Source organism: Vipera ursinii (assembly GCF_947247035.1).
Source record: "Vipera ursinii genome assembly, chromosome: Z".
In the NCBI taxonomy this organism is placed as follows: domain Eukaryota; kingdom Metazoa; phylum Chordata; class Lepidosauria; order Squamata; family Viperidae; genus Vipera; species Vipera ursinii.
The window spans coordinates 17,041,512-17,068,801 of NC_139517.1; the positions used below are offsets into that span (position 1 = coordinate 17,041,512).

The 27,290-nt window shown below is 43.2% G+C and overlaps 1 protein-coding gene across 1 annotated transcript in view; it reads right to left on the reverse strand.

The window, feature by feature from the left end:
- The window catches only part of TTYH1 (tweety family member 1), a gene marked incomplete at its 5' end in the record, with an annotated part of 93,955 nt that overhangs the window by 21,150 nt on the left and 45,515 nt on the right, over positions 1 to 27,290 (reverse strand). Inside the window, 4 exons of the mRNA XM_083378828.1 lie at positions 1,033 to 1,105; positions 5,717 to 5,812; positions 6,563 to 6,783; positions 11,390 to 11,501. Of these exons, the coding sequence (XP_083234954.1) occupies positions 1,033 to 1,105; positions 5,717 to 5,812; positions 6,563 to 6,783; positions 11,390 to 11,501 (502 nt within the window). The remainder of the gene's footprint in view (positions 1 to 1,032; positions 1,106 to 5,716; positions 5,813 to 6,562; positions 6,784 to 11,389; positions 11,502 to 27,290) is intronic.

Consider the following 27,290-nt stretch of genomic DNA (forward strand, 5'->3'; position numbering starts at 1 on the left):
GCTGCTCAGGTAGTCCTCGACTTATAACTGCAACGAGGTTAACCGGATAGCAAATATCTGAATTGCACTCATAAATCTTAGCAATCAGGTATGTCAGGTACCAACATAACCGGACCTGATTTTATGACAATTTTTACAGCGGTTATTAAGAATCGCATGGTGGTAAGTTTGAATCCACTCTCTCTGATGGTGTGTTTTTTAAATCACAAATTGTGGTCATATGACCACAGGTCACTGCAACCCGTTGTCAATGTGAACAAGTGCCTGAAATGCAGTCATGACCCCGGGAAAGTGTGTTTGTGTGAGTGTGTGATATTTTACAGTGGCTGGAAGTGCTTTATGGACTGTAAAGCAGCCTTTGAGGTTCTCGCAACTCTGGACAGTCGATAAACAATCAGTCATAAGTCGAGGATTATCTGTACTATAGACTGTAAATGGTCACCAGATCGCCTCTTGCAGAATTTGTGAACGTAGTGTAAAACAGTAGAATAGCCTCATGCCCCTCAACCTAGTACTGTTTCCAGTTGTGTGGCAGTTCAGTTTCCATAATTCCTAGCTAGTGAGCCACACAGAATAGTCTGAAGAACTGTTGATGGTAGATCTCTCAGCAGTGGTACTCAAAGCAAATGTCCAAGCAAAAAAAATCTGCTGTGAACTCCATTTGTCATCAGGAAGGGCTTCCAGCCAATAAATGCACAGCTCCATCCAGTCACCCCGACACTACCCTGAATTAAGGGATTAGAGAGTCGTAAAAAGGGAGTTTGATATTGTCATGGGGATGTTACAAATACGCCACTATTTTCATTTATGAAACCTGGAATGTATCAGCTCATAAAGAGTTGGCCATATCAGAATTGAATTTCCCTTGATTTGGTTTGTTGCAGGTTGCTACCCAGTTTGCTAATATTGCTAGGTTAACCCTAATGGCTTCCCCTCTCTGCTGGCACTCTCCGAAAATGCTGCTTGTTGACATTTTAACCTTGACCTACATCACTCTCGAACCCAACCTATCCACAGCCCCATATCACTCACCACAGCTGCTGCTGTCTCCAGCCCCATGGAGCCCCAGCTCAGGATAAGGACCAGGAAACTCATGACAGTCATCCTGTTAGCACAAAAAACAAACACGCCATTCAGATGAGCATGGAGATCAAGGTGGGTTGGTTGCGTTCTTTCTGGTAACATTCCGTATCTCCAAAAAGCTTCATGCAGAGCAAAAGTGGTTTATTTTCATGTCCTGCTAGCCCATGGCAACAAAGACACCCTTCTAATCATTTTTTAAAATCTGTCTTAATAACACAGTCTTCATCTCATCCCCAGTCTATTCCAATGGCTACCTACGTAAATTTATCCTTTGCTGTTTCAGTGTAAAGTAGTGTTTTTCATCTTTTCCCAATACAAGTCTTGCTATGGGAACAATCTAAGGTGCCCCATTCATGAACATAACGATGATGATGATAGAATAGAATAACAGAGTTGGAAGGGACCTTGTAGGTCATTTAGTCCAAACCCCCCCCACCCAAGCAGGAGATCCTACAGCATTTCTGACAGATGGCAGTCCAGTCTCTTCTTGAAAGCTTCCAGTCATGAAGCTCCCACAACATCTGAAGGCAAACTGCTCCATTGGTTGATTGTTCTCACTGTCAGAAAATTTCTCCTTATTTCTAGGTTGAATCTCTCTCTCCTTGATCAGTTTCTATCCATTATTCCTTGTCTGGCCTTCAGATGCTTTGGAAAAGAGGCTGATCCCCTCCTCTCTGTGACAGCCCCTCAAATATTGGAACACTGCTATCATGTCTCCCCTGGTCCTCCTCTTCACTAGACTAGCCATGCCCGGTTCCTGTAACCATTCTTCGTATGTTTTAGCCTCCAGTCCCCTAATCATCTTTGCTGCTCTTCTCTGCACCTTTTCTAGAGTCTGAATATCTTTTTTTATAGTGTGGAGACCAAAACTGGTTGCTGTATTCTAGGTGTAGTCTTACTAAAGCTTTATAGGGTGGTATCAGCACCTCACGTGATCTTGATTGAATCCCTCTGTTAATGCAACTTAAGGACTGCATTGGCTTTTTTGGCTGCTGCCACACACTGTTGGCTCCTATTTCATTGATTGTCCACTAAGACTCCAAGATCCCTCTCACAGTTGCTGCTATTAAGCCTGGTTTCACCCAATCTATATTTGTACTTTTGGTTTTTCTTGCCTAAGTGTAAGACTTTACTTTTCTCTACATTGAATTTCATTTTGTTAGGTAGGGCCCAGTGTTCAAATCTGTCAAGATCCATCTGATGATGATGATGAAGAAGAAGAAGAAGAAGATGATGATGCAGTCAGGAGCTGCATCTATTTAATCTCCTATTAACTGAAGGCAGCTGCTGAAGCCCCATTTTGGATTGGGCTTCAGAAGAGACTGAATATCTGGTTTACGCAGATAGATCTGACTCACACTTTCCAAAGCACCACACCGGCATCACGTGGACTCACTATATACAGAGTTAGTCCTTAACTTACTTACTTCCTTATTTATATTTCATATTTCTAAACCACCCATCTCCCTCAAAGAGAGACTCTGGGGGTTGTATACATTATCATATAAAATACAATACATTTTAAAACGTGTGCTATATTATATTATGTTCATATCATCGCTTTGTTTTGTTCTTTAATGTATTCTAAATAGTTTTGAGTTACAAATAATTCAAAGATATAGTTATTTATTTAATCAAAGTGAGAGCTGTTTATGGATATTTTGCGTTGAATAAATGCATTGAGATGCCCTACTGGCACTTTGCAACTGGTATAGTTCGAGTAGAATCACGAAAGTTTTTGTGGTTTTTCCCATACTGAAATACTTTCTGTGTATACCAGTGTTTCCCCACCTTGGAAAATTTAAAAAATGTGGGCTTCAATTCCCAGGAATTCTGGGAGTTGAAGTCTACATCTCTTAAAGTTGCCAAGGTTGACAAACACTGGTGTAAACCATTTATAATGCCTGAAATGTCCCTTAAAAGGTTTAATTTAAATTATAATTAAGACCTGACATGTCTTAAATGAATGTTATTACAGTCCACAACAACACTGTGCATCTCTCTTTTTCCCCCTCCATTTTCTTTTACAATGAAGCAATAAATAAGTCATAATATGCTAAGTATGAAGCTAATAACAGTACCAGCCACTAGCCTGAATTTTCCATGTGAAACAGTTGAGAGTCTATATAAACCAAACTAGCTTATGATGTAACTGAGCCCAGAATTACAATTGTAAATCATTCCAGTCATTAAATAGGTCACCATGTATGTGACCATGCCCAATTTTACAACCTTCTTTGCAGCAGTCATTAAGTGAATCTATTGTCCCTGATGGGTGTTCTATGCCAGAAAACAGAAGTAAATGCATTTCTGGAGGGAAAAAAGTCATATATTGCAGTCATGTAACCATGGGGCTTTAACTGTGGACTATGACTTCCTGCATCTTACCCTCCTCCCAGGTTATTTGGAATGTGGTCTGTTGGTCATTAAAAGACCCACAGACCCATGCTCAGAAATAGTCACAGTGATAAGTTACTGGCATGAAGCTCTTCTATACCAAGTGACGTCAGATGGACAACTTCAAAGATGGTTAAGTTCTCCATCTCAGGTATTTAGCCACCATCACACGTCTCCCCATCACACTTTAAAGAGAGTGATTGCTGGTGGTTTTCCCACTTCTTGATGACACAGGATGGGGGTGGGCAACAATGAAGCTAAGGGGATCTACACATTGCTGTCCTTAAATTGTCCTGGAATAAAGCTTTAAGGATAAGACCACTTGCAGGCCATATACAGATTAGCATTCCTTCCACTGAATGGTGGAGGACAGAAGGATTTATATTCTTTGCAGTCATCTGGTCATTAGCACTCTTTTTGAGAGTCGTTGAGGCCACTTGAAAGTTTATCTGTGCTCTCAGGCTCACCTGAATAGTGCAAATGGGTGTGGAGCCTTCTTGGAACTGTTGAAAGGTTCCACACCCATTTGAACAATTCAAGTGACCCTGAGGGCACAGGTAAACCTTCAAGTGGCCTCAAGGACTCTCAGAATCTAATGACCAAATGACTGCAAGGAATTTCCATCCTCCACTATTCAGTCAGAACTGAAGAAGCTTCTTGGATGGGGGATGAAATGTCTTCAAGGAAAAACAAAGTCCAGTCGCCGTTCGAAAAAGCACCTTTGGGACAACTGTGACCTGGATGACTGAGAATCATTTTTTCCACTGATGATATTTGGGGATGGGAGGAAAACAAATTCTAAGGAATCCATCAACCCTACATCACAGTGGCTATAATAAGCAGGTACAATAGGCTGTGAGATCACCAAGTTTTATACTGTAGTGGTTTCTGCTGACTCATAAATAAAACTTTAACTCAGCAGTGGAGAATGGCCCTCTAGCTAAATCCATTTCCTCACCAGTGATTTATAACATTCTTCTACTGTCATTGTGCTGAGATAACAGTAATGAGGGCAGGCTTTATAACCGGCTGGGTTATATACTACAAGATGCTACAAATCACCAGGAAGGAATGGCTGTAGTGTACTTTTTTTTTAAATGGCCTTGATACAAAATGCAATGAGAGAAAAAAAAATAAGGAAGAGAGAACAGGAGATAATGACTTTATATCTGTAAGATATCAGATTGAGGAAGCCAGTTATAAACCAAAGCTGGAAATTACATACTCCTGAACCAAGTTTTTTGGTCTCAGTAATACAGCATAGTAACCCTTGATTAACTAAACTGAATTAACTTAATAACACTGAAGCCTAAACGGCTCAGAAAGGTTTGCATAATATATTACTGAGCAACACATCTGGTGCGAATCCAGTGAATATGAGGTACTTTGACATCTGGGTGGTAACAAAAATCTGAAAAATCATTGGAATTTGATGGCAGATAAATTTAACAAATTATTATGGTGGATTGCGCAGTCAGCCAGATATCCAGACTGGATTTAGCAGTTTTAGCTACCTTTCCAAGGACCTGGGATAGTTAGAGCTTGTTGTTTGATGGTGTTAAAGACATCGATGCAGGCTGTGAGTTGTTCCAAGTAAAGTTGCCTTTTGCAATTGACTGATGGTGCTTTTGTCAATGCCAATAGTGTTCAAACAATAATCCAGATGTTTGAGTTTGCACTGAAGGCACCTTTCATTATTGGTAAAAAAACTTTTCTTCCAGTACTCCTGCAGATGCTGGCCCTGGTTGTTCAGCCAGGAATTGCTAAGTTCTGTAGCCCATTTGTTATCAGATGTCCAGGAACTCCAATAACTAGGGCAGTCCTATTATTATTAAATCTGCTATCTTGTGAGAGGATTCCTCTGCCTTCATTTATGCCTTGTGGTACAGCTGTGAATAAATTGAATATTGCAAAGTTATCTCTCCCCCGTTTGTAGAAAATTAAATTTATCAGTGTGACTCTTTGGAACTGATTATTCATCACTTCGGGATATCTTTATAATACATCGTTACCTGTGCCTCTATCTGATAGCAAGCATTTCCTCTATCCACCATAAATCCCAAGCTATTGGTTATCTTTAAGAGAATGTGATTTATTCTTTTGGAACCATAATTGGGATGGATGATAGAAGATCAACCTAAATCTCTCTTGAACTAGGACAGCTCTCGTAAGGTTGCTCTTGCTTAGCGGCCCCTGATTTCTGTGCCAAAATATGCCCACCAGGTGGTGCACTCACACGATTACCAGCCACTTGATCTGCTTTGCCAGTCCTAGCAAGGTGAGGAGACAGATGATAAGGTCCAAGAGCAGCAACAGGATGTAGGCCAACCACCTGAGGGAGTTAGAGAACGGCGGAGTAAATAAAAATGAAGAAGTGTTCTAATCGCCAGGATATTTCTCCTTATTCCTAGACTGGATATCTCTTTGATTACTTTCAATCTACTGCTTCTTTTTCCTGCCTTTAGGTGCTTTGGAGAATAGGTTGACACACACACACCCCTCTTCTTTGTGGCAGTCTCTGAGATGTTGGAAGATTGCTATAAGAGTACATCTTCCATCTATTTTGTCCTATTGTGGCATAGTTGCTGCCTCATTTTCAACCAGCATGCCATGTGCTTCAACCCTCATTTCTTCTAGTCATCTCCACTTGGGTCAATTCAACCCACCTGTGCTTCCTTGGATTATATTTTCCTCTGTGCTGTTCTATTTCCCTAACTGCAGATTAAGATCAGATCATTATTACCTGCAGGGGAAAAAAACCAAGATGGAATCCTTCCTGTTTATGGACCAAAACTGACTGGACCAATGCTGAATTTTTCTACCATCATGGAGGTGAGGCAGAATTCTCCCCTGAACTTGAAAGAATCAGGGTGCTTTACAGGCACAAAGGTAAGCAGCATTCAGCCCTGATTTCCTCCACCCAGTCTCTGCTTTCAACCACCCACTGAAGCAGCTTCCCGTCCTAGCCAGAAAGTGAGGTCAGTCCTAGTTTCTGCAACAATTCTTTCCTTAAGTTGGTTTCTATACTATTATCGGATTTATTTTCATTAAATCATAGCCTCTCCACAGTCTTGAATCTTACCGGTAGTCTTCCAAATAGCCAACTTGTTCTGCTAGGATGCTGGCTCCTCCATGGGCCTCTTTCCAGAAGGGGATGCCATCCAAGGTCTGTGCTACCGCCTCGGCCTGGCGGCGTGTGTTCCGAACCACAGCCACCAGTTCAGTCCTCTGGGACAGTGTCTCCTCAAGCTGTGTCAGTTCCCCCCGTATTGTGGCTGAAAGGAGCGCCACAGTTTCAGAGACCTATATGGGCGTAAGAAGAGGAACATGCTGAGCTACATCAAGAGGAAGAGGGTCATGTATATTATATGGTGTTGTGAGACATTCAAGGTCTTGGCAGCGAACTTTAGATGTTCATCTACATGAAAAAGTACACAAACAAGTTCATGACAGAGTGTAACATTTGCCAAATGTTCCTGTTACACCAGATAGCTCACAGCCAAGCTTCTTCTCAAGAATATACTATTTTTCCCCAGCCATCCAACTTGAAAGCAGGGCAACCACCAAGAGCTTCCCATGAGCCACCATGATGAACTGATGCCCCCTAGAACAGAGGGACACATTGTGGCTGAAAATGACACTTGAATGTGGGATTTGGGCTGCCAAAATATCTCTGGAGAAAGGAGAGATTGCAGGATTACCCCTATGTATTCCAGACAGTTGTTTTTTGTGTATGAGCTGTTAGCTTGCAATTGGGTAGAAGTCACTGATTCCATTGTGATTATAGCTGCTTAATGTTATCTATACCAGAGGTCCCCAACTTTTTGGGCACCAGGGATTGGGTCCGTGGAGAGAGGTTTTTCCATGGACTGGAGGGTGCATGGTTTTGTGTGCTTCCTGCATCTCATGGATGGGTTTTTGCTTGTTTGTGTGGCCCGGTTGCTGGCATGCCATGGCCTGGTACCAGCCCATGGACTGGGGGTTGGGAACCCCTAATCTATACAGATTCTAAGTTTGAACGAGACTCATCTTTTAATCATTTTGGATTTAATCTTTTTTGCTGTTTTTTTTTAAAGATTGAGAACCTTCAGACTGGCAAGTTTTATTGAAACCACCAGGTGAGTTTTCTCAAAGGATTACCTTTGAGAAACAAAATTTAAATACAAATTTAAAGATTTGTAAGAAAAATTTTTTTGAATATACAAACACACCAGAATAATGTAGCATTGGCTTTAAAATTTTTAAAGAGATTAAGGACTCAAATGAACTTGATTTAAGACTTTGAAATTAATTGAAAGGAACCTTTCTCATGGGAAAATTTCTGTTTGTGCTTCAAAATAACTGATAAGACAGAGTTTGGACACTAGAGGGCACCAGATGGCTACTTTAAAAGAGTGTTTTTTAATGAATGGGTACAATTATTTACCTTTACAGAAGAATCAGAAGTTGTTGCTGAAGAAAAACAAACCCCTTGAATAAAATTGAAATTGATTTGCAGGTGGCTTCAGAAATGATAACTAACAAGGAAGAGATGGAAATAGTGGATTTACAAATGAAATTAGATGATAATTTAATGATTTAAAAAGACATGCAAATAATAAATCAGAAGAGTGATGTGGATTTTATTTTTACATTGGATTTACAAATGGGATTTGCTGAAATTGACACACTTGAACTACCAAAGAGGTTTGACAAAAGCACCAGGAATTTTGAGAGAATAAACAAAAGGAGTATGAAAAAAAACATATATTAAAACTTTCTCTGAGGAATGTAAAGGGTCATTGGAAGAAAGAATATATAATTTGTTTATTTGATCAAGGGTAAAATAATGGGTTGCTATTTCTGGTTAAAACTTATTTTACTTGAACTTCAAACTTTCCTTCCAAGGAGTATCCCTCTGAATCTTTCTACCTTCAGTGATCAAGAAGATAGAATATCTATGATAGCGCCCTTGCTATCCTGGCATTAGAATTCACCTCTGTATCTTTCTTCGGATTCTTGCTCTTCTGACTAACTTGAGGACTGTTTTGTTTTGTGGAGCAGAGTAGAGGATTGAGATTTTATTGCTGCCTTCTCTTGCTTTGTGAATGTTTTTATCAGATTTGATTGTTGTACGCTTTTTGTTCTTAAGTACTTTGGGAGGCAGCAGAAAGGTCATAAATATTTTAAAATAAACAATCAAAACAATTGCAAATAGATTTCCAACAGAATATCATTATTTACCTTCCCTGCTGCAAGATGGCTGCCAGAGAATGTACCATACCTGTCACACTCTGTGTTCATACAAGGAAACCATGAATCCAACTGGCTGAGTAGCCTTTGATGGGGAGTACGTGTGCCACACAATAGGCCCCAGAATCCTTTGCAACATGAAAAGTACTGCAGTGGGGTTTCCTCAGCAAATGAGTAAATATGAAAAAGACATTTGCTTTCGGTGGAAAGCGTATGAAACCCTAATCAAATACAAGCTTAAATTGTCTATCCACTAATCTGTGCATTGCAGATGAGTCACAGGTTATGCAACTGCTTTTGGATTTTGAGTCCATAGAAAAGAGAATATTTGTAGCTCAGAATTGAACTGTGGGGTCTTTGGTGTTAGAACACTCTCACCAACTCTGACAGGAGAAACCACCAGTTTATAAAATGAGACCCAGCCCCACTCCCTACTAGTACTGCTGATGTTGCCTTGTTTGCTCATGAAACATCTACAAGAAAACAGCCAAGCTCAGAGACCACAAAGAACCTTATTTGACAAATGAAGGTGTACTGTATATGTGTGTCCCAGGATAATATTGCAGGATCCAGTCTGGGTCGGCCCCCGGAACCAGAGGCTTAGTCTTCCAAGCTTTTGGACTCCTGCTGGAGCCCATCTTCATGGAACTTCTCTCTAGCGGAATGTTCTAGAGAGAGGTTCCCTCAGGATGGGCTCCAGTAGGAGTCCAAAAGCTTGGAAGACTAAACCTTTGGTCTGGTAATCAGCCCAGACTGGATCCTGCAAACTCATTTGAAACCATACCAGTCCTATGAATCAGGCATGTTAGGCTTCTGAGGACATCTGCAAGACTTCACTTATCAGTAGGATGTACAAGTAGAACATGCCTTCGGTCCTGTCCATAGAAGAGGACTATGCCGTACGGCATACCTTATATCAGGGCTTTTCAACTAGTGGTACGGGTACCACCTGTGGTACATTGGCACCTGGCAGGTGGTACACAACCATCCTAGAAAAGTGGTAGCGGGGAAGGGGAATGAGCTGAACCAGTGGCAGTACCGCACAAGCCTGAGCGAGAGACGGCTGGAGCTGCAGGGCTGCCTGGGCTCACCAGAAGCACCAGGATCAGCGCCAGGCTCCAGCTGGAGCTCGGCACTGATCCTGGCGCTTCTGTTGAGCCCAGAAGAAGCGCCAATCAGCTGGAATGTTGCAGCATCTCCAGGGTCTTTTGATTTACATTTAGATGCTTGGCAACTGATTCATATTTATGACAGTCACAGTGTCCCAAGGTCATGTGAAGTGACCAAAACCTGCTGCAACCACCCAGCAGATGGGGGGGAATAAAAACCAAACACCCCCACCCACCCAACCCCCGCTGCCAATCCTCAACAGAAATGCTCACAACAATGAAAACCTCAGACAGGAGGAAGAGCGCCGCCGGGCGGGCAGGCAGGTGTCTTGCTCAGCTGTGGCTTGGGGGGGCACTTTTTTCAGTGTCATTGTAACTTTGAACAGTCACTAAGCGAACTGTTGTAAGTCGAGGAGTACCTGTACTTCACTTTATTCCTTTTTTTTTTTTGGTCATCACGTTTTTGACATTTTGCTAGGCGACTGGTGGTACTCGGATGTTGCCCTATCCTAAAAGTGGTACAATGGGTGAAAAGGTTGAAAAGCCCTGCCTTATATCATACTGCTTTTGTGGGATCGTTGGTGCTTTCTGAACTTGGTTGTTTTCTTGCAGATATTTAATTTAATTTAATTTAATAATTTAATTTGTATACCACCCTTCTCCCGAAGGACTCAGGGCGGTGAACAGGGCAATACATAATAAAAACAGAATACAAAAATTAAAAAGCCATTAAACCATTATGCCCATAAAATTAATACATATTAAAATTAAAACTATTTATGAAAACCCAACCCCATCCCGTCAGACCAGGCCAGCTTGTTCGAAAAAGAAGGTTTTGAGATCGCGCTGGAAGGAGCGAAGGTCGGGGGCCATCCGGAGCTCAACCGGTAAGCTGTTCCAAAGGTCTGGCGCGTTCAATGCCAAACTAGGTAATGCGATCAGTGCTAGAAAGGAGTGGGGTTTGCTCTCTTTTTACTGGTGGTTCCTTGATTAGGCTGTGATTTGCTGTTAGCGTGTTTTCAGAGTTGGTAGTTCCTTGACTGGAGTATTGTTTACGTCTTGATCCTTGGTCTATTGCTAATCTTGAGGTTAATCTCTGCTCGTCTAGTATTGAGCATAAAAAGAGAGCAATTCCCCACTCCCTTTTAGCACTGATGATGTTACCTGGTTTGGTAATGAATTATTGGCAAGAAAACAACCAAACTCCAAGAAGACCCCCACAGTTCAATCTTGAGCTATAAATATTGTCTTCTGTCAGTATATTGCTTTTGCTCTATTCACCCGCGCACCAATGCTTGCAAAATAATAAATAACCTTTTGGTAGCCATAAGACATCACGTTAGCTGCCATTGCAATAATAGCCTATCAGATTCACGCTTGTTATGTATCCTTGAGACAGGAATCACTTAATCTCATCCAGGGTTGTTGACAACTAATTTCAACCTTTGATTCATTCCTAGGATGTGAATATAAATGTCTTTCCAACTTTCATCTGGGGACAAGAGGTTACATCAATATTCAGAGGTGTTTCCTTGATCTCTTGCCCCCCTCCCCATTTGTTCACTTACCAGACTGTCAATGGAGCTTAGCGTGTGGTTAGCGTTGAGCAACGAATAGGTGACCTGGTATACTCCATCATTGGTCTCGCTGTTTCCATAGAAACCGATGCCGATCCCAGCGCTGTGACGGGTTGGGATAAGTGGAGAAAAAGAAAGAGAAATATATGAACATAAGGAATTGGAAACCTTGTAGCCCTGTTCCTTAACAATGGGTGTGTGCTTTGCTAAAAATGTTCACAATCCTGGGTTTGGGGGTTGTTGTTTTTTTTGGCATCACTGTCTCTTTATGCTATGAGATATAATGCCTAGATAAAGTAGACAATATACATGCTATACTACTTCAAACACTACCATGGGACATACAAGTAGTCCTCAACCTATGACTACAGTTGTGCCCGAAATTTAAGCTGTTAAGTGAGAAATTTGTTAAGTGAGTTTTGCCCCATTTTACAACTTTTCTTGCCGCATTTCTTAAGTGAATCACTGCAGTTGTTAATTTAGTAACACGGTTAAGTGAATCTGGTTTCCCCATTGACTTTCCTTGTCAAAAGGTCACACAAGGGGATTCTGGGACACTGCAACTCTCATAAATGTGTGTCAATTGTCAAGAATCCGAATATAAATCATGTGACCAAAGGGGATGCTACAACGGCCCTAAGGGTGAAAAATGGTCATAAGTCACTTTCTTCAGGGCCATTGTCATTTCAAACGGTCACTAAACGAACTGCTGTAAGTTGAGGATTACCTGTATCTGATAGAATCTTCCTCCTGTCTAGAATATTTTTCCTATGACATAAACTAGACGGGCAGTGCCACTTTGGGGCAAGATGAGGTCATAGCCTCAGGGAAGCTGTTCAGAAGCTGCTTAAAGGTGATAGAGCAATGATTTTCAAATTTGGCAACTTTAAGATGGGTAGGCTTCAACGCCCAGAATTCCCCAGCCAGCTGTGCTATCAGCTTATGCTGGCTGGGGAATTCTGGGAGTTGAACTCCACCCATTTTAAAGTTGCTGAGGTTGAGAAACACTGTGATATAGGGAAGCGATCTATCAGATGTGATAGAGATTGCTGTCACAACATTATTGAGAAAGAATTCCATTACCAATTCAGCTGTATATTAAATAACAAGAGGCAGGGCTTTTTTTCTCATAGAACACTCAGAACGGAGTTCCGGCACCTTTTTTGGATGGAACGTTGTAGGGTAGGCAAGGCGGGTTGTATGACATGTGTGAGTTCCGGCACCTTTTTCTTTTACAAAAAAAGCACTGACAAGAGGTACCATCTTATTCTGCACCCCAGGAAGCAAAATGTCTTGGAGACTTGATAGTTATACCAGGAGAAGAATATTCTAGCCTGCCTTCTTACTGACCCGCTCGTTTTCCACCTGATGGGATTTATTTGTTTCCATAGTCATCTAGTTCCTCAGATGACTCTAAATTGGTACATCAGAAGCCTAAGTTGATCAGGTGCATGCCTTCATGCTAATATGAACGCTTGGCAATTCTGTTTAGCCTCTAAAATCTTAAAATAAGCTGACCTGATTCACAGGTCTCTTATTAAATACACAGACTGGATATAATTATCCACTCTAGTCCACACTTCTCAAATCTCGCAATTGCAATCCTACACTACTCCTCCCCCCACAACATTCTACTTACACAAGCCTATTGCATGACAAAACCTCTAAAAGTGTGTACATTTGACAAAAATGTATATAGGTCTGCACATGTATGTATGCATGCACAGACACAAAATCAAATGCACCCTTACACAATCTGATGGTGCTTCACGAAATGGCAAGAACAATCTTCCTCAGGAGCTTATTTAGATTTAGGAACAGTTTTTTTAATATAAATTACATTTATTGGTTCTTAATTGATTGGGTTGCGTGAGTATTTTACAGACGTTTTATTGTGTTCATTGTAAACCACCTACAATTAAGATAACCTGTCTTAGAATCTGATTGTTGGAAGGGCACATAGCCAATCATCAGATGGTCAAAGTTAAAACTAAATTTAAATACGAGGACTTAAAAAGCCAGTCTTAGTCTATCGATTAATACAACAAATATTCTTCTCCTATATTCCATGTGAAATGTTCAGCTCCTTTCTTTTTTAAGGATGCCCCAGTCTTGTGTCTTCTTCCTGTCTTACGGGCTACCAAACCACGATTAAAAAAATAAGTGCCTGCGATCGTGCTATGGATTTCTCACATAAAATATGCCGCTTGCAATAACAGTATCTCCAGGAGGCAAAACAGGCAGCACTTTCTGGTTGCTCTCCAGCTGCATGTTTAGCTTCGGAGAGGAAACACGGCGTCCTTCTTTCATCTCAGTTGGTAAAGAAGGAAGAAAAAAAAAACCTCTTTTATTTTCTGCCCAATCATTTTGCTTAATTATATATTTATTATTCTGAAGGTATTTTATTTACATATTTGCAAACACCACCTGTTTCTTTCCACTCTGGTCATTAATCAGGAGAAAAGAGCTTAGATATCCTTAGCAGACCTCCTCTTAGCTTGAGTCACATCTCGGTTTTGCATTCAGCCTTCTGCCCAGGAATATTCCTGGCTGAAATGGAGGTTCATTGCAGTAAAACTGGGCTACAAGTAAAGGTACCTGCAATATGTTTCTTGATAATCAAAAATGTACTGTAGACGTTTATGCTTATGCTTTCTCCTTTTTCTGTGCAAGGATAAAACTAGAGTTTCTTTCTTTGGAAAGTGGGATGTTTGAGGAGGGCCTTCAGTGTCCACGAAGACCTCTTTTCCATACCCCAAAGAGATCTGTAATACCGCAGCCAAAAAGTAATTATTTCTCTTTTTGGGGGCAGGGAGGTGGGGACAGAAACAGAGGAAGGATACAATGGATCCCTTCACTTTTCTTCTTTCTCAATTTTGACAGCTTGGCCAAGTGTGAAAACCACCCAGGACAATAAAAACTCATCTACATTACGAGCATCTCTCTCTTCCCCTAGACTCTGTCCACCTCTTACATCCCCCACAATGGAAAGAGAGATGCTTGAGGAGTTTGATCACTGACACAAGCTGATCTTATGGCACACACTCGGAGCCAAATAGGCAGTCACGCTCCACAGTCTCTGAATTTTGCAATCGATTCTCCGTTCAAAGGAATATCAACATGTACTTTAAATGTATGTTTTACAATATGCTCTGCTTAGAAATAAGTAACTTCAGAGAAAATTATATTTAACAGACACATTTAAATGGGTCTTCAAATGTGAATTTCATGGAAGCTTTTTATAGACTTATAAAAAGTCGTACAGAAATGGGAATAATGAACGTGCATGAGAATGAGATCATCTGAAATTCATCCTTCCCTTTTTTTTTGAAGTCTCTCTCTTCTTGTTTTGCAGTAATCTCTAGCTAAGTCCAATAAAGCTTTGGCTCTACTTATATTACACATACGGGGTTTTTTATGCCTTTAAACAGCTTCCACCTGGGAATAATAGCCTAGTTAAGATGACCTGATTCTCCGTGAACAACATCAAAGAGAAATGGTGTAGACGATGACCTTGAAAATAGCCTTTCTTATTGAAAGGGACGCGGTGGCTCAGTGGGTTAGGACGCTGAGCTTGTCGATCAGAAGATTGGCAGTTTGGCGGGTCGAATCCTGAGTGTCGCGTAAGAGAGTGAGTGCCTGTTCCTCGTCCCAGCTTCTGCCAACCTAGCAGTTTGAAAGCACGTAAAAATGCAAGTAGAAAAATAGGGACCACTACGGTGGGAAGGTAACAGCGTTCCGTGCCCTTTTGGCGTCCAGTCATGCCAGCCACATGATCACGGAGACGTCCTCGGACAAGCGCTGGCTCTTCGGCTTTGAAACGGAGATGAGCACCGGCCCCTAGAGTCGGAAACGACTAGCACGCATGTGCGGGGGAACCTTTGCCTTTTTATTGATCCTAATAGGATCCCACACTCCTGTTCAGTGATTATACACTAAATGATCTTTTTTTGTCTTTCGAATCTCCACCCGCTTTGCTGGTCCCACCACTCTTCTCTGTGATGAGACCAGGCAAAAATGGCAAATTAAGTCTGGTGGACTTTCATGGATAGGGTTTCGAGGCACATGGGAAACTGCCATTCATGCCGTTTCCAAACTACAGCATCGGCATGCCTTGGGGGGGGGGAAACCTGGACAAGAATAAGGAGGGTTCTCCTTCTTGAAACTGGGGAAGAAGCAAGGATAACTTACAAAGAAGAATCACATCAGATGAAATTGTACAGATGGAGAGAGAGGACAGGAAAAGAAATTAGGGAAGACCACAGATACGCACGAAGCGAACGGGAGCTGCCCCCGCGACTACAGTCAGGCAAAACTGTCTAAGCTCCTTATGGCAGCTGGCAGGGATTGGGAACGGATTTGGAGAGAAAGAGAAGAGAGAAGAGAGGAGAGAGAGAGAGAGAGAGAGAGAGAGAGAGAGAGAGAGAGAGAGAGAGAGAGAGAGAGAGAGCAGAACAATGTACAGGAAAGACTCGACATCTTTTCATCCATTCTTTTCTGTCATTTTGGATTGGTCCTGACAACCTGTGCTTGCTCACCCACTCCCCAGCTTGTTTCTTAACTGTAATTAGGAAGCATGCAGTTGGGTAATTATAGCCTTTCACCAAATGACACAAACACGCAGGAAACAGCTGCAACTGAAAGTATAGCGATTAGCTTCGAGAGGGACCAAAATACCAGCCATCTTTTTTCCAGTCTATCTGGGATGCTTCTTCTTCTCCATCCCCGCATTCAGGGCTTTTTTTCTCATAGAACGCTCAGAACGGAGTTCCGGCACCTTGTAGGGTAGGCAAGGCGGGTTGTATGACATGTGTGAGTTCCGGCACCTTTTTCTTTTACAAAAAAAGCACTGGGAAGTAGGATGGAAATCGCAAACAGATAAAGACACCTGAGGTTCCATTGTAAATGCTCTCCTTCCATCTCTTTGCCCAATAAAAGTAAGTTATCCATCAGTACAGTGTGGACTTAGTTGCAAGCTAGCCTTTGTTCACTGTGAACAAACAGAAACACAACCTGTACTCAAATCCAGAAATGTCACTTCTTGATTCTTTCCAGCTTTTGGCCAAAGGATGATTTCCCGTGATTTAGAAAGAGCAGCCAAAAGAACCATCAGAATATTAAAGAACGGGAAGAGATGCACACATACACACATACACAGTCCTCTCCCCATTAAGCTAATGTTGGGGATTGGTGTGGGAAACCCACTCCTTTCTTTCTCGATCTAGGAGAGATTGCACTGACCAATGTTGAATGACGTCCTAACCAGCCAGCCATTCCTAGTCAGCTCAATTTGCTGCATTTGGAGCAGGACCAAGATGAGCAACTGGTGACTGAGCCACTTATGCCGTTTTTTCCCAAAGGCACCTGAGGAAGCCTGTCTGAAAAAAGGACTTCCTCATTTAGCCTACTCATATGGGAGTATCCCGGGAGTTAGCTTTCCTTTCATGGATCCACCTGCTCTGGCTTCACCCATCATCCTCGTCATTTACTACATATCAATCCCAACTATTCACCCTTTCTCCCTCCCTCCCTCCTTCCATTCACGTATTTACCCTGTTCCCACCAAGGTCTTTGCCCCCCATTCCTGCCTCTGAGTCTTTCAGTCACACCAGGCCCTCTTTTTCCCTTTCTCCCTAAATCTTGTTTCTATGACAACCACCTCCCTCCTCCTCCTCCTCCTCCTTTCACCGTGAGGCAGGGCGGGAGAGAAGCGGTGTCATTCTCATGATAATCAAGTTTTTTTCTTTAGACTGGAGGCAGTTCCCAGACTAAGGGTGTGGGGGGATAAAAGGCTTTGGGGGTGAGGGGGAGGAGAGACCCCTGGCTTCCATCCTATGCTCTTTTCTCTTCGCAGAGAAATTGGGAATCTTGGCTCCCATCCCACGCTCCCACCAACCCCCCCTAGATTTTATTCTAACGTGGCCCAATGATCCACTTAGAACCATCACACAAAGCATCTGGATTTCAATCAATCAGAATAGAGCTGGAAGGGACCTTGGAGGTCTTCTAGTCCAGCCCCCTGCTCAAGCAGGAGACCCTATACCAAATCCCCGTGTGAGTGGGGGGGAAAACTCCAAACTCTGTCCCTTCCCATCTCAATTTCTCACACAGCAGCATCAAACTCCATCTCACCGCAGGAAGTTCAAATGAGTAGATATTTTAAGATGGAAGAGATCACAGAGTGTTTTCCCTCACCCTTAATAGGGCTCTCTTCTCCCCGTTGCCTCTTTTGCAAAAGGCACAATCACAAAAAACCCTGGCTTTGTTCTACATCTCTAATGATCCCACCCCTGGAGTGCAAGGAAGATAACCCTTGATGGAGCTATGCAGCAGTTGTTACTTGGGGAAAAGAGGTCAAAGCATTTTTAAGTCCAGGGACAGCCAGATAACATTCAGAAGTGGCTTAAACAGATGCTTCCCTAATCTGCAATGTATGGCTGTGAAAGTTGGACCGTAAGAAAGGCTGAGCGCCAAGGAATTGAAGCCTTTGAACTATGAGTGCTGGAGAAGACTCCTGCGAGTCCCTTGGACTGCAAGGCGAAGAAACCGGTCAGTCCTAGAGGAGATCAACCCTGACTGCTCTTTAGAAGGCCAGATCCTGAAGCTGAAACTCAAATACTTTGGCCACCTAATGAGAAGGAAGGACTCACTGGAGAAGAGCCTAATGCTGGGAAAGATTGAGGGCAAGAGAAGAAGGGGACGACAGAGAATGAGGCGGCTGGATGGAGTCACTTAAGCAGTAGGCATGAGCTTAAATGGACTCCAGAAGATGGTAGAGGACAGGAAGGCCTGGAGGAACATTGTCCATGGGGTCGCAATGGGTTGGACACGACTTCGCAACTAACAACAACAACAACAACATAAGGAGGAAGAGGTACAGCCCAATGAGACTTACAGAATTCTGTTGTAATAAGCCAGTTTCAATAAAGGTAGGTTTAGCTTTCTTGATGGTTGATTTCTTGATCTGGTTCATCTACTGGGGCTGACACTACCAGAGGAGGGGAAGCAGCTTCACTCTGTTTGCACAACCTGGGATGAACAGATCCTAAACTACCATCAGTATGGTAGTTTACACTCCTAAGAATAATGAACTTGCAGCCAAGTGTATAACCATTTTTTCACAACTGTTACATTTCTCTCTTTCTGTCCCCAGTATCCTAGCCATAACCTGTCCCAGCGTTGTCAGGAAAGGAGAATTTTCCTTCATTGAACCAGGCTTTCCGGACTTGTGATTAAGAAGGCATGGAGCAACATTTTCGAGTATTCCTCTGAGATATTTTGGGGGCAGCTTCCATGTGCACATTCAAACCATGTCTGATACTGCATATCTTTAGGCACCAGAGCCGTGATGTAACCAGATTCCTCTCTGTCTGAACCAGGGAGCAGAACACAATATGAACGTTTCTTATGTAGCACATGAGCTGTGGTGATCAAGTATCGGAACCTAGTTGTGATGGCCTAGCTTCGCTCTTGGTTAAGATCTGGCTAGATATATTTCAGATTGCAAAACAACCACGTCTTCAGATGATCCTGTATACTTTGGACGATAGGATGTAGATGCAGGAGATAACAAGGCTGGGCGTGAGGGAGTGGTCAAACATGTCATCATCAGTCTCAAGTCCCTTTGTGCCCTCAAGAGATCTAGGCCAACCCACCTTGAATTCCCTTGACTCTTATCTCTTAACTTGCTTTAACAGTTAGTAGTACGGATTCTTGTAAAGAACTTTAGCATAAAATAAACATATATATATATATATATATATATATATATATATATATATATATATATATATATATATATATATATATATATATATATATATATATATATATATATATATATATATATATACATTCATCTGAACTGCCCGGAATCCTGATTTACTACGCTTGGAGGTATTCTCTATTAGCATGTGCCCTGATTTCCTACATAAAGTCTAGACTATTTCTTGGATCGGAATCTTTCTTCAGTACACCTTCACCACTCTTTAAAATATTAAGAGATAACTGTGATAGTTTTATATATGCTCTTTCCTTTAGCAGCTATACAGCATTGCCTCCTTTGATTTTCCCCAGATCCCTAAATCCTTTGAAATAGATTGGGCTGAAACAGAGTTTAACTGGCCCAAGGTCACTCTGTAAGTTTCCATGGTTGAGGTTTGGGTCTCTCCAGACCTAATCCATGTTTAGCTAGGGCCAGCAAAATCCATATTCAAAGTTCTACAAAGCCTAAAGGTAACCTATGGTGTAATCATGGTTGGTTAAATAAATTACAACACTCTAAACCAGGGCTTTTCAACCAGTGGTACGGGGACCACCTGTGGTACATTGGCACCTGGCAGGTGGTACGTGACCATCCTAGAAAAGTGGTAGTGGGGGAGGAGAATGAGCTGAACCGGTGGCAGTACCGCACAAGCCTGAGTGAGAGACGGCTGGAGCTGCAAGGCTGTCAGGGCTCAGCGGAAGCACCAGGATCAGTGCCAGGATCCAGCTGGAGCTCAGAGCTGATCCTGGCACTTCTGCTGAGCCTAGAAGAAGCGCCGATCAGCTGGAATGTTGCAGCATCTCCAGGGTCTTGTGATTTACATTCAGATACTTGGCAACTAATTCATATTTATGACGGTCACAGTGTCTCAGGGTCACGTGAAGTGACCAAAACCTGCTGCAACCACCCAGCAGAGGGGGGGATAAAAACCAAACACTCCCCCACCCTACTACCCCCCCACCTGCTGCCAATCCTCAACAGAAATGCTCACAACAATGAAAACCTCGGAGGAAGAGCACTGCTGGGTGGGCAGGCAGGTGTCTTGCTCAGCTGTGGCTTGGGGGGCACTTTTTTCAGTGCCACTGTAACTTCGAACAGTCACTAACCGAACTGTTGTAAGTCGAGGACTACCTGTACTTCATCACTTTTTCCCTTTTTTTTTTGGTCATCAAGTTTTTGACCCCTTGCTAGGCGACTGGTGGTACTCGGATGTTGCCCTATCCTAAAAGTGGTACAATGGGTGAAAAGGTTGAAAAGCCCTGCTCTAAACCACCAACAAATGATTTACAACCTACCTCCTATACTACACTTTACATAGCATGGGTTATCTGAGAATCTGGTCAGAAGAAAATTCCATTTGGAATAATGAACCACACTAGTCCTTTTTGATCTCATATGTACATGATGATCCTCAACCAGATGTTCTTATATCATGTACAACTTCCATGTATCTGGAATGGATTTAATGGTTTCTCATCCATAGATGCATTCCTCAAAAAACATCTCTTGGCTCCCAATCCTAATGCACAAAACGTCTCTACCAATTCAGAAAACCAAGGAACTCTGGTCCTTTAGTTTGAACCAGTGCTGTTCAGACTAATGAACAAATAATCGTTCATGGCTCCAGGAAGATTTCTACACTGCAGTGGGTGGCATCTGGCTGATGAACTGTGATGGTATTCTGACCATCTGGCTATTTCTCCCTGGGCTAAATGAATAAAGTTCTTTATGCTAAATATATTTCCTAGCCACCTGGCTTTTTGGTACAATGCCCTCCAAAGAGCAAGAGAATTGCATCGCTCATCCATCCACATAGTGTAAGATATCTATGAACAGGGGTCTTAGTATATAAGCGTCTGGACTATCTTATGACCACAACTGAGCCCTCTGTTGCAAAGCGAGCCAGCGGTTAAGTGAGTTTTGCCCCGTGTTGTGATCTTTCTTGCCATAGTTGTTAAATGAACCACTGTAGTTGTTAAGTTAGTAACACGGTTGTTAAGTGAATCTAGCTTCCCCATTGACTTTGCTTGTCAGAAGGTCGTGAAAGGTGACCACATGACTGCGGGACACTGCAACCGTCATGAGTCAGTTGCCAAGCATCTGAATTTTGATCATGTGACCATGGGGATGCTGCAATGGTTGTAAGTATGAAAAATGGTCATTTTCCCAGCACTGTTGTAACTTTAAATGGTCACTAAAGGAACTGTGGTAAGTCAAGGACTACCTGTATCCTGCCTGAGATTTGAAGAGCTGCTATTAATTGGTGTCAAATGAACAAGGACTTGACCTGCTGCTTTAAGAATTAAAAACAAATATCACAGAAGCTGATGTTCTCCAGAAAGAATAGAATAGAATAGAGTAGAGTAGAATAGAGTAGAGTAGAGTAGAGTAGAGTAGAGTAGAGTAGAGTAGAGTAGAGTAGAGTAGAGTAGAGTAGAATAGAATAGAATAGAATAGAATAGAATAGAATAGAATAGAATAGAATGGAATGGAATGGAATGGAATGGAATGGAATGGAATGGAATGGAATGGAATGGAATGGAATGGAATGGAATGGAATGGAATGGAAAGGAAAGGAAAGGAAAGGAAAGGAAAGGAAGAATAGAATAGAATAGAATAGAATAGAATAGAATAGAATAGAATAGAATAGAATAGAATAGAATAGAATAGAATAGAATAGAATAGAATAGAATAGAATAATTGGGCTGGAAGGAACCTTAGAGGTCTTCTAATCTAGTTCAGCCCCATTCATGCAGGAGAACCTATACCATTTCAGACAAGTGACTGTCTAGTCCAGGGGTGTCAAACTGCCAGTCTGTGGGTCGGATGCGTCATCTGGAAGCCACGCCCACCGCATTGCCAGCAATGGCAAAATAGTCCCGATACGTCTCACGACGTCACATGTCTGGTCTAGTCTTTTCTTAAAAACCTCCAGTGATAGAGCACCCACAACTTCTGAAGGGAAGCTGTTCCACTCTCCTCACTGTTAGGAAGTTTCTCCTTAATTCCAGGTTGCTTCCATTCATTGTTTCTTGTCCTGCCCTCTGGTGCCTTGGAGAATAACTTGACCCCTTCCTCTTTGTGGCAGCCCCTCAAATACTGGAATACTGCTATCATGTCACCCCTGTTTCTTGTTTTCTTTAGACTAGCCCACGGGTCGGCAACCCGCTGCTCCAGAGCCGCATGCGGCTCTTTGAGCCGGCTCCTGCGGCTCCCAGTCCTCCTCCGCCGGCGGAGGTTTGGGGAGCTGCGTGCGCAGCTCTCCAAACCTCCACTGCCCCGTTTGCAGAGATGCTGCCTTCGTCCATTTTTGACGAAGGCAGCAGCTCTCCAAACAGCTCTCCAGTTTGCAGAACTGCTGCCTGCGGCGGAGGTTTTGAGAGGTGCGCGCGCACTCTCCAAACCGCCGCCATCCTGTTTGCACAGCTGCCGTGTTCGTCCATGTTTGACGAGTGCGGCAGGTCTCCAAACGGGCGGCAGCGGTTTGGAGAGTGCGCGCGCACCTCTCCAAACCACCGCCGTCCCATTCGGAGGTCTGCCACGTTCGTTCATGTTTGACGAGCGCAGCAGACCTCCGAACGGGACGGCGGCAGTTTGGAGAGTGCGTGCGCACCTCTCCAAACCGCCGCCGCCCGTTTGGAGACCTGCCGCATTCGAGGCTTCCTTCGGCCGGGGAAGGGCCCATTGCCTCCGAGGGGGGCCGGGCGGGATCCTCTGAAAGGCCATTTCCTTCCTCGGCCTGCAAGTCCGTCCTCCCCCCCTAAGCTGGTGGCACTGGGCAGCGACAGGTGCGTGCAGCTCAGGATGCGGTGCAGGCGTAGGGGTGGTGTGTGTTTTTGCTTGTTCTGCGCATGCGCGTGCGTGCCCACAGGCGCGTACACATTTTGCGGCTCCCACTTTTTTGTCTGTATGACAGAACCGGTTCCGAATGGCTCTTTTGCTGTTTCGGGTTGCTGACCCCTGGACTAGCCAAACCCAAGTCCTGCAGCCGTTCTTCTGAGCTTTTCAAATGCACCTACTCCTGACCCAGCTGAAATTCTTTTAAAAAAGTTCCTCCTCAAATACTTGCCTTTGCCTTATTACTTTTCTGCACCTAAGCTGAGTATGCATGGAAGGCTTGACATCTTCAGTGAATTATAACAGGATGGCCAATGGCAGAGAAAGAAAAGCATTCTTGCTGTGTGAAGAGATGAAGAGGACAGGAAAATGCGGCAGCTGTTACCTGCAGAGAAAAAATCCACTTACTGGATTCTCCTTTTTTAAAAATATGGATAAAAATCAGATGGAGGCTGGTAGCACCTTTTCAGACCGCCCCATTTTATTAAAAGACTCCCTTGGATCTGATGAATGAGCTACAGCTCACAAAATCTTCTTAGATTAATAAAACGTGTTAGCTTGGGGGGGGGGGGAAATGCTACCAGATTCCTACTGATTTTTGGCTACTGTAGACTATCGCTGCTCTCCCCCTACTGTGACCATTATTAAAAGAGCAGACAGCTAATTTTATTTTGCTCCAGGACAATTGCATTAAAATTCTCAAGAGTCTTTCGATGAAGTTTTGGATAAAACAGATAAACATTTTTATTATAATCTGAGATTATGATATCTGTCAAAACCAGATCATGCCAAACCAATCTTACTTCATTATTTGACAAAGTGACTAAAGTAGCGGATCAGTGAAATGCTGTGAGCACAGTATACTTCAGTAGACCACAACCTACTTCTTGGCAAACTAGAAAAATGTGAAATAGACAGCACCAACACCAGATGGGTTTGTAACTGGATGACAAATGAGGGAAGTAAGCAGTAGGGTATCCCCAGATTCCATTTTAAGCCCAGTACGCTTGAATATCTTTGTAAATGATCTAGACGAGGGAATAGAAGGGGAACTCATCAAATTTGCAGAACACACAAAATTGGCAGGAATAATCAACACCCCAGAAGACAAGCTCAGGATCCCGAAAGATCTTGACAGACTTTAATACTGTGTTATATCTAACAAAATGAAATTCAACGTAGATAAAAGTAAGGTTTTATACTTAGGTAAGAAAATTGAGTTGGAAACGACTAGCACGCATGTGTGGGGGAACCTTTACCTTTACTTTAAGAAAACTGTACGGGTATAGACTAGGTGAAACTTGGCTTAATGCCAATAACAGTAAGAGGGACCTTGGAGTCCTAGTAGACAATCACTTAAATATGAGCCAACAGTGTGTAGCATCAGCCAAAAAACAACAACAATGCAATTCTAGGCTGCATTAATAAAGGGCTTATAGAATCAAGATCATCTGAAGTTTACTGTGTCGTGGGTCCGACGCAAGGAAGAGACGCCAGCCAGAGTGTGAGTTCAGCTCTTTATTGGAGGGGATGGCCCACTGGGGAATCAGGGTTACCTGGCCTCCTTAAATACCTAGCCAGGTAAGCGGACAGCCAATGGGGTTGGCCCTAGGTTTCCCGCCGAAACTGGGTTTCCCGCCAAAAACCGTTCAGGCCAATGCCCCCTGGTGGCTGTTGCTATGCAGGTGCCTGCATACATAACACCCCTCCCCCCTTAGTACTACTTTACAAAATCTTAGTAAGACCACACTTGGAATACTGCATCCAGTTCACAACAATATAAAAAAAGATGTTGAAACTCTGGAAAGAGTGCAGAGAAGGATAACAAGTATGATCAGAAGGCTGGAGGCTAAAACATACAAAGAAAAATTGCAGGAATTGGGTATGTCTACTCAAAAGAAGGACTAGCCAAGATATGATAGCAGTGTTCCAATATTTGAATGGCTCCTACAAAGACAAGTGGGTCAAACTATTTTCCAAAGGACCAAAAAGCAAAACAATGGATAGAAACTAACCAAGGAGAGAAGCAACCTAGAACAAATTTTTGTTATAATCTGAGATATCTCTCTAGAAATACAAGGAAGGATAGTCTAATAGCGAAGAGAATATAAAAAATGTTGGAATCTTTAATATCACTCTAACAACAGAGACTATGAATTGTTACTACGCTAAACTGGATTTATTTTTGTTAAGCTTTGATGAAAAAATATTATTTGGCTGGGACCATACAGCATGCCAAACCACAAATCATGGCTTAGAAAGTGTGATCACTAGATTCACACAGTATGTCAACTCAAGCAAATATCCCTTGTTTAGCAATGATATATACTATAAATCTATTTTCTGGCTGGATTCTTAACATCAGATCACCTAACATGTGGTTCCTTTGCTTTTGATTTAGTGTGTGATATCAATTTTGTGTGGTATATCCAGGGGTGTCAAACACAATTCCATTGAGGGCCACATCAGCACTGTGGTTGCCCTGGGGGGGGGGGTTAGGGGTGGCCGGGATGGGTGTGGCCTACTGGGTGGGTGTGGCTGGGGTGGGCATGGCCTATTGTGTGGGTGTGGCCAGCTCGACATCACTCGCTTCAGGGGTGCCTGGACAGGATTGGGGCAGATCTGAGGGTCTCCGATGGAGGAGGATGGTACTGGGGCGAGCGCCGGGACATGGTCCCTCCCTTCCTCTGTTCTTTCTTTCCTCCCTTCCTTCCTCTGTTCCTTCCTTCTTCCCTCCCACCCACCATTCCTTCCTCCCTGTTCCTTCCTTCCTCCCTCCCTTTTTCCCTTCCTCCCTCCCACTCTCCCTTCCTTCCTCCCTCCATTCCTTCCTTCCTCTCACCCTCCGTTCCTTTTCCCTGTTCCTTCCTTCCTCCCTCCCCCCTTCCCCCCCTCCCTTCCTTCCCCCCTCCGTTCCTTCCTTCGCCTTCTCATCTCTTTCCTTCCCCCGCGTTCAGGAAGGGGTGATGGGAGAGGAGAGATTGCCAGCACTAATATGCTGCTGCCGGCCATTCCTATACCATGTGGGTGGTCCCGTTGAAAAAGATGCCTTGTGGCTGCGAGGTTGGAGGTGCTGGTGTGTGTGTGTGGAGTGCTGATCTACAACCTGGTTGCATCCATCTAAGCCAGAATGCCAGCAAGGAGCTGCCCCGCCGCCTCTGTCCTGCCCCCTGGGTGTGCACACAGGAGACGGACAGTGCCAGCATCCTTGTGAAGTCAGTCTGTAGGGCAAGACAGCCAGCATGGACGCCACACTCCACTTGCGCGTGCACCCAGGAAGCAAAGCGGGGATGCCCTGTGGATTTAATGCTGAGCGCGTTCTGGCTTTGATGGACGTAACCAGGTTGTAGATCAGCGCCCGGTTGGCCTGGGCCGGTCCAAGGTGCGGCAGGCCAGTCCTTCGCTCTTTCCAGAGTTGCTGCCCAATCCGGACGGAACCACATATCGGGCCACATGTGGCCCATGGGCCTTGTGTTTGACATGTCTGGTATATACAATGTTATCCTCATAACAAAACGTCTATTACAAGCTATTGCTGTGGGAACCATATTCTAGCATATAATGAAGCACTAACATAGTGACAATGGGGATTGCGATGGCTTTAACATCCCCTTCTATATATGAGAACATTGCTATAGCTTTATCAAATGGAACCAGCAGTCGCTTCGGTAAGAGGCCAGTTATAAATCAGTCACACTGCACTAGCAGGAAACCGATAATGCTACATTAAAAGCGAGTTACCAAAGGAGTACTTATGTTCCTGGTATTTCTTTAGTAATTAAGGACTATTAATAATGATTCAAGATATCATGCTAAACAATTTATAACAGAAAGGATTTCAAAGCTGTTAAAATAGGATAGTAACAATGATGTTAAGAAGTATAGAATTGTCCTAGTTAGAACTCGATAAAAATGTACGTGGTGGTCACGTGACATTTACCCATGATTAAATGAGCCCCACTTTATTCAATCAGCACTATTTCCTGTTTGCGGGATACTCTGATCATAAATTAACCAGGTTCACACCACACAGGTAGTAATAGCAATCGCACTTAGACATATATACTGTTCCACAATGCTTTACAACCCCCTCTGAGGGGTTTACCATGTCAGCATATGGCCCCCAACAATCTGGGCCCTCATTTTACCAATCCTGGAAGAATGGAAGGCTGAGTCAGCCTTGAACTGGTCAGGATCAAACTCCTGGCAGTCGGCAGAGTCAGCCTGCAATACTGCATTCTAACCACTGCGCCACCAGGACTCATAAGTCCTCGACGTATGACTACAGTT